The sequence below is a fragment of the Nicotiana tomentosiformis genome, chromosome 6, assembly GCF_000390325.3.
Source record: "Nicotiana tomentosiformis chromosome 6, ASM39032v3, whole genome shotgun sequence".
NCBI classification, from domain to species: Eukaryota; Viridiplantae; Streptophyta; class Magnoliopsida; order Solanales; family Solanaceae; genus Nicotiana; species Nicotiana tomentosiformis.
Window position 1 is genome coordinate 135,142,185 of NC_090817.1, and position 8,046 is coordinate 135,150,230.

Here is an 8,046-nt window from a genome sequence, read left to right on the forward strand (position 1 = left end):
GCCTTTGTTCTACAACAGCAGATCAGATAGAGTGGACATTGGGTTGACTTACCGTTGATGAGATTATTTATATGCCCGCCACTGGTCCCTACTTCTTGCTAATGGGTCTTCGAAGCATCCAACCCTATGCTCCGTACCAGGTTTTGAGACAACTTGGAAGATTCCAGACCGTTCCTAGAGATGAAGATCTTAGCACTTATGTGGTCGAAATCCGCTCTGATGCCCAATTTCCTGAAGAAGTGGTATGCCAAATTTGGAGCGAATGCCAGTATTTTGGGGCAAACACCCGAGTACGTGATTTGTCCAGGGGCGAGGTCTTACCTAGTTATGTTGCCTGGTATGGAAAGAGAGTCGCGACGAATGGTGAATCTGAACGGCTGACTAAATACCTCATATCCAAGAATTTATCGACGCATCGCAGGAGCAGTGGGCTTGGTTAGCCAAAAAAAAGGAATATCGGGCCACCATAAGCAAATTAGAACAACAAATCGGAAAGATCAAATTTGATAGTAGTTTGCAGGCTGCCGAGGATGAAGGAGAAAAGAAGAGATTGGTTCGGGAAAATGAGGCACTTCGAGCCCAACTCCTAGGCATGAGAATAGCCGTTGAAACACCGGTGAGGAGCGAGAGAGATGAAAAACTCACCAGCAACCTAAGGATGAAGGTGCATGACTATGCGGCTGACTTGACAAAGGCCGAAAGAGACTTGCTAAATGCTCAAGTAAAGTTGGCCAAAGGTGCGGAAGAACAGGCTAGATTAGCCCACCAGTTGAAGTAGAAATATGACAAAGAAGTAGCAATTTTACAGAAAAAGCTGGTTGCCCTTGAGAATGAAATGGTCAAGCAAACAAAGGATTTCGAGGCTGAAAGAGAGCATTTCTACGCATTGATTTACCTACTACAAGAAATCATGCAGCAGTTACAAGACCAAAATAACACAGATACACAAGTGTTGGAAGCTCGGGCCCAACAGATTGGACGTTTGCTTCAAGAAAAGGGTGTTATCAGAATGAGGATTAAAGAGATAGTTGATTATGTTATAATGAAATGCCATGAATGTGAAGACATGACCGGGTCTATATTTTTTGCTTCTGTGATGACATTCGTTCGCCAGGTGATGGTTGACCTAGACCACCTTCAAGAAGATATTGTCCGTAGCCCCGTGCGGAGACCGACTGATGTCCCGCAGGCCCCCGGAGTACTAGTGGAGGCTCTTATGTATTTTTGATTTTTCAGTTTTTAAGTCTGTATTTTACTTTTTCTCGAGTTTTGTTCATCTTTGTCAAGGTTGTTTATTGCTTTATTTTGAGTCTGTAGATGTTCTTTTGTATTCATCACTACTTTTAAGTCCTTGTAATAGAAAATCCCAAAAAGATGTCTTTTATTAATGAAATATTGAAAAACCCAAAAATTTTCTTTTCTTTCATTTCGCATTTATATCCTTGAACTACGAAATGATCTTATTTATGCTGCGTCATGATACGTAGGCAATCCCCATAAGATTCGATCATAGCCATAAAATAAAAATAAAAAGAGAAAAGAAAGTAGGTGAAAAAGAAAGAAAAGAGTGGGAAAAACAAAAAGAGAAAAAGAGAGTGCCAAAAAAAAATAAAAGAGCAGCAGAAACAAAATGAGAAAATCAAGAGTGATTAAAGGGAGGCATAAATGAAAGAAAAGAGGTACAGAATGAAAAAGGGTTAGTTAAAGTCAGGATGAAATATGCAATCGTTCAAACATATGGTAGAAACATTTAACTGTTTAGGTGCATTGCATCCCAATGTGCGATTTCCTATCTGTTAAGCGTCTCAAAACTAACAAGGTTGCTGGATGTGATAAGTACAGATTCTGTTCAGGTGGTTAGTTTGTTGGCATCCTGACAAGTCACCAATACAACACCAGGTCAAAACGCAAGGCATTCATGACTAGCAAAGAATTGGACACGGGTGTTATTGACCCGCCGAGGGAGATTGTAGAATCGGAGTCTGAATTGAAAGAGGAAGTCCATAGGTTGAAACATCAAATGACGGAAATGTATCAGGCCTGGATCAGGGGACATCCTCCACCTTCATTCCCTGCTAACTGTACAGAAAACCCTGCTTCCATTCCACCACTATCACAAGCCCAGGTTCCCATTACCATTGATCTTTCCCCTCAACATGCACCAGGCTTTACCCCTTACTACAACTACCCTGGCACCTCGTCCCAAATTTTCCATGCTCCACTAGCCAAAACAACCCCATACCCTACTCCGACATTGGCTCCTATTTTCTTATCTCCTCCACAAGCTACCCTCCACCGATCCTCTAGTGAACCCGCATTCCAAGCTCCAAATGGTCACTATTATGCTCCAGAACCAACCTTCAAGGTCCCGGATCCTTATCCCTACACCCCTCACTTTGAACCTCCTGTTGAAACTGAGAAACCATCCCGGAACGTGGAGCAGGATGAGATATTCAGGAAAGTGAAGAGTTTAGAGAAATCTTTGAAGAACATGCAAGGAATAGGAAGCCACGTAAGTGTGGCTTACAAGGATTTATGCTTATTCCCTGATGTCCAACTGCCCGCTGGGTTCAAGATGCCTAAGTTTGACCTGTACAATAGACATGGAGATCTCGTGGCCCATTTGAGAGGTTTTTGCAGCAAGCTAAGAGGCGCCGGTGGGAAATACGAATTATTAATGGCATATTTTAGTCAGAGTGGGGCGGCTCTGGAATGGTACACCCGCCAAGACGCTAGCAGGTGGTACACATGGGATGACTTGGCTCAGGCCTTTGCTCGGCACTTTCAGTGCAATATAGACATTGTCCCGGATCTCCTATCTTTGACCAAGGTAGAGAAGAAGCCCAGTGATAGCTTTAGGGAATATGAGTCAATCCTCCAATGGAAGAAGATGAGATGGTCAACTACTTTCTTCAAGCCCTAGAGCCTACTTACTTTGGCCACTTGATCTCAGCCATAGGTAAGCCCTTCAACGATGTGGTAAAGATAGGGGGAATGGTGGAAGAGGGACTCAAGTCAAGCAAGATCATGAGCTACTCCACCATAAAAGCAACCACACAGACAATTCAAAGTGGCACCGGAAGACTGTTAGGCAAAAAGAAGAAAGATGATGTCGCTATGTTTGTCTCTGGATCATGGCGTGACCCAAGGGGTTCACCTTACCAGTACACTCAACCTCAACCCCAACCTCAAGCCTACACCCAAGCTCCATATAATCCGTCCCAATATTATTTCCCACCGCAAGACCCTCAATATTCAGTCAGACCACCCTAATACCATGTTCACTACGCATAGTCATATGATCAAGCCGGTTACCGAAGAAGAGGCTGAAGAGTTCCTAAAAAAGATGAAAATGCAAGACTATTCCATTGTGGAGTAGTTAAGGAAAACACTAGCTCAGATCTCTCTTTTGTCGTTGGTGATACATTCAGATGAACACCGCAAAGCCCTGATGAAGATTTTGAATGAGGCCCATGTTCCTGATAAGATCACGGTGAACCACTTGGGAAAAATTGCTAACAAGATCTTTGAAGTAAACATGATCACTTTCTTAGATGATGAACTTCCTATGGAGGGTACAGAATACAACCGAGCTCTTTATCTCACAGTGAAGTGCGAGGATTCTGCTATCTCAAGGGTACTAGTTGATAACGGTTCTAGTGCAAATATTTGCCTTATGTCCACTTTGCAAAAGTTGAAGATCGACGCTGAAAGGATCCACATGAACAATGTATGTGTTCGAGGTTTTGACGGAGGAGGGAAAGATTCTATTGGCGATATAATGCTCGAACTGACAATAGGGCCAGTTGAATTCATTATGGAGTTCCAAGTGCTAGATGTGGCGTCTTCTACAACTTACTGTTGGGCAGGCCCTGGATACATGCTGCCAAGGCAGTCCCGTCTTCTCTGCACCAAATGGTAAAGTTCGAGTGGGACAGGTAGAAAATAGTTGTGCACGGTGACGAGAACTTATCTGCTTACAATGACATATATGTCCCGTTTATTGAAGCTGAAGATGATAAAGGGCCTTGGGTCTACCAGACTTTCGAAACAATGTCAGTTGAAAAGATTTCTGAGGGAGAATGCCTTCCAGGTCCAAAGCTACCCTCCGCGTCCGTCATGGTAGCAAATGAAGTACTGAAGAATAGTTTTGTGCCGGGCAAAGGTTTGGGTTCATCTCTACAGGGTATTAAGCATCCAGTGTGTCTACGTGAAAGTCTTTGTACGTTTGGTCTGGGATTCAATCCCACAGGGAAGGATGTGAAGAGGGCTAAAAAGTTGAAACGGAAGGCATGGTCGCTTCCTAAGCCTGTTTCACACATCTCCAAGTCTTTTGTCAAGCCATGGGTCGCAAAACGCCCAATATCAGCGGTCCCAAAACCTGTGGTTGACTTTGATGAAGAGCTGATCAAGAGTTTCCAGAGTCTATTTGATGAGGTTAATATGGTAGAAATCGGGGAAGGTTCCAGTAATGCCGATGTGTAGCTTGTTGGGCCAAATGTGAAGCTTAGCAATTGGAAAGCTACTCCTCTCCCTACCCGAAAGGAGTTTTGGTAGTTTGCTTTATTTTCCTTTCTGTTATCTGGGTTATTCCAGGGTTGTAATCCAAATTTTGAAGAAGCAGAGTATGATGAAGAAGCAGCGTTTCAAGAAATCAGTAGAGAACAAAATCACTTTGAAGAAAAACCCAAGCGTAATCTGAATGAAACTAAAGCAATCAATTTAGGGGATCAAGATAATATCAAAGCATTGTTTGAATATAAAGATGTTTTTGCATGGTCGTATGACGACATGTCGGGTTTGAGCACTGATTTGGTAGTTCATAAATTGCCAACTGATCCGGCATTCCCTCTTGTCAAAAAAAAGTTAAGGAAGTTCAAGACTGACATGAGTGTGAAGATCAAAGAAGAAATCACAAAGCAACTTGATGCAAAGGTCATTCAGTCACTCTATATCCCACTTGGTTAGCTAATATTGTGCCAGTACCAAAGAAGGATGGTAAGACCAGGGTATGTGTTGATTATCGTGATCTCAACAAGGCAAGTCCAAAGGATAACTTTCCATTGCCGAACATCCATATTCTGATTAACAATTATGCCAAGAACGAGATCGGGTCTTTTGTGGATTGCTATGCGAGATATCACCAGATCCTGATGGATGAGGAAGACGCAGAAAAGGAAGCATTCATCACGCCATGGGGGACATATTGCTACCGAGTAATGCCATTCGGTTTGAAGAATGCTGGGGTAACTTACATGAGGGGCAATGACTACCATATTTCATGACATGATACACAAGGAAATTGAGGTTTATGTAGATGATGTGATCATAAAGTCAAAGAAGCAGTCCGACCATGTTGGAGACATGAGAACATTTTTCCAAAGGCTCCGCAGGTACAACCTCAAGCTCAATCCGGCAAAATGTGCATTTGGTGTCCCGTCTGGGAAACTATTGGGATTCATAGTCAGTCGACGCGGTATTGAGTTGGACCCGTCGAAGATCAAAGCCATCTAAGAATTACTACCGCTAAAGAACAAAACCGAGGTGATGAGCCTTCTCGAAAGGTTAAACTACATCAGCAGGTTTATTGCTCAACTCGCGACAACTTGTGAGCCCATCTTTAAGTTGCTGAAGAAGAATGTTGCGGTTAAGTGGACTAATGAATGTCAGGAAGAATTTGATAAGATCAAGAGTTACCTGTCAAACCCACCTGTGTTGGTCCCGCCGGAACCTGGGAGACCTTTAATTCTCTATTTGACGGTTTTGGATAATTCTTTTGGTTGTGTGTTGGGTCAACACGATATCACGGGCAAGAAAGAGCAAGTCATTTATTATCTTAGCAAGAAGTTCACTCCTTATGAGGTTAAGTATACTTTTCTTGAAAGGACATGTTGCGCCTTGACTTGGGTGGCACAAAAGTTGAAGCATTATCTGTCATCCTACACTACTTACCTCATTTCTCGCATGGATCCTCTAAAGTATATCTTTCAGAAGCCTATGCCCACTGGAAGACTGGCAAAGTGGCAGATTTTACTCACAGAGTTTGACATCATCTATGTGACTCGTACTGCGATGAAAGCCCAAGCTATGGTCGATCATTTGGCCGAGAATCCGGTGGATGAAGAATATGAGCCACTGAAGACTTATTTTCCTGATGAAGAAGTAATGTATGTTGACGAGGCTGATCATGATGAAAAGCTAGGTTGGAAACTTTTCTTTGATGGAGCTGCTAACATGAAAGGTGTCGAAATATGGGATGCACTCATTTCTAAAACAAGGCATCATTACCCCGTAACAGCTCAGCTTCGATTTTATTGCACCAACAACATGACTAAATACAAGGCATGCATTCTGGGTTTAAGGCTAGCTATAAACAAGGGAGTTCAGGAAATATTGGTTTTGGGAGATTCAGATTTGTTGGTTCACCATATTCAGGGAGAATGGGAGACTCGGATTTGAAGCTCATACCGTATTGCAAATGTCTTCATGATCTTTGTCAATGATTTAGGTCAGTAGAATTCAGGCATATTCCCAGGATTTATAATGAGATCGTTGACGCCTTGGCTACTCTGGCGTCAATGTTACACCATCCGGATAAGACTTACATCGACCCTCTGCATATCCATGTCCGTGATCAGCACACTTATTGTAATGTGGTTGAAAAGGAAATTGATAGTGAACCTTGGTTCCACGATGTCAAGGAATACATCAAGTTAGGGGTATATCCGTTACATGCCACAAGTAATCAAAAGAGAACCATCCGACGTCTAGCTAGTGGATTTTTCTTAAGTGTGGAATCTTGTAAAAGAGGACTCCAGATCTAGGATTACTAAGGTGCATGGATGCTAAAGAAGCTTCAACTATCATGGTCGAAGTGCATTTCGGAGTTTGCGGGCCGCATATGAGTGGGTATGTCGCAAAGAAGATTCTTCGAGCAGGTTATTATTGGATCACCATGGAACGAGATTGCATCATCTTTGTTCGCAAATGTCATCAATTCCAGGTGCACGATGATTTAATTCATTCCCCACCATCTGAGTTGCACACAATGTCTGCACTTTGGCCCTTTGTTACTTGGGGCATGGATGTCATTGGACCAATTGAGCCGGCAGCGTCAAGCGAGCATAGGTTTATTCTGTTGGCCATTGATTACTTTACCAAGTGGGTCGAAGTTGTAACTTTCAAGTCTGTGACCAAGAAGGCGATGGTAGATTTTGTTCATTCAAATATCATTTGCCGGTTCAGAATTCCCAAGGTAATCATCACAGATAATGCTGCTAACCTCAACAGTCATTTGATGAAAGAGGTATGCCAACAATTCAAGATTATGCATCGAAACTCCACTCCGTATCATCCTAAGGTCAATGGAGTTGTTGAGGCTGCTAATAAGAACGTAAAGAAGATACTTCGTAAGATGGTGCAAGGTTCCAGGCAATGGCATGAAAAGTTACCTTTTGCTTTACTGGGTTATCGTACTACTGTTCGCACTTCAGTAGGTGCAACTCCTTATTTGCTGGTATACCTGCGAAAGTTGAGATTTCATCCCTTCGGATCGTTGCTGAAGCTGAAATTGATGATGATGAATGGGTCAAAACCCGACTAGATCAGTTGAGTTTGATTGATGAAAAATGATTGGCAGTAGTATGTAATGGTCAATTGTATCAGAAAAGAATGGAAAGAGCATACAACAAGAAAGTGCGTCCCCGGAAATTTGAAGTGGGCCAACTGGTATTAAAACACATCCTTCCACATCAGGCTGAAGCTAAAGGCAAGTTCACCCCAAAATGGCAGGGGCCGTTCATTGTGACAAAGGTGTTGCCCAATGGTGCTTTTATTTAACAGACATAGAAGGCAAATGTGTGGATATGGATATCAATTATGATGCAGTCAAGAGATACTATGTATGATTTCTTTGTTTATCTTCAATCGCATTTTGTACTAGGCATGTTCAAAGTTGGAATGAGGAAGACATTTTATTCTGCTACACCAAACACTTTTATCCTTTGTTACACCTTTTGAGCCTTATTTATCTTCTTTCATACCCCT

General features: G+C 42.5%; 1 protein-coding gene across 1 annotated transcript; it reads left to right on the top strand.

The window, feature by feature from the left end:
- Positions 1 to 5,964: 5,964 nt before the first annotated feature.
- LOC138894813 (uncharacterized) lies at positions 5,965 to 7,839 on the top strand. Its single transcript, XM_070179543.1, has 4 exons — positions 5,965 to 6,416; positions 6,509 to 6,719; positions 7,004 to 7,516; positions 7,666 to 7,839. Exons 1-4 carry the CDS (start codon positions 5,965 to 5,967, stop codon positions 7,837 to 7,839), a joined length of 1,350 nt encoding a protein of 449 aa, XP_070035644.1.
- Positions 7,840 to 8,046: the final 207 nt, after the last annotated feature.

Excerpts from the sequence above, each read along its gene's own strand:
- LOC138894813 (XM_070179543.1), top strand. The coding sequence starts at position 5,965 with ATGGATCCTCTAAAGTATATCTTTCAGAAGCCTATGCCCACTGGAAGA. Across the intron at positions 6,417-6,508 it reads GTTTTGGGAGATTCAGATTT|GTCAGTAGAATTCAGGCATA; the intron begins GTTGGTTCACCA and ends TCAATGATTTAG. Across the intron at positions 7,517-7,665 it reads GTGCAACTCCTTATTTGCTG|AAAAGAATGGAAAGAGCATA; the intron begins GTATACCTGCGA and ends CAATTGTATCAG.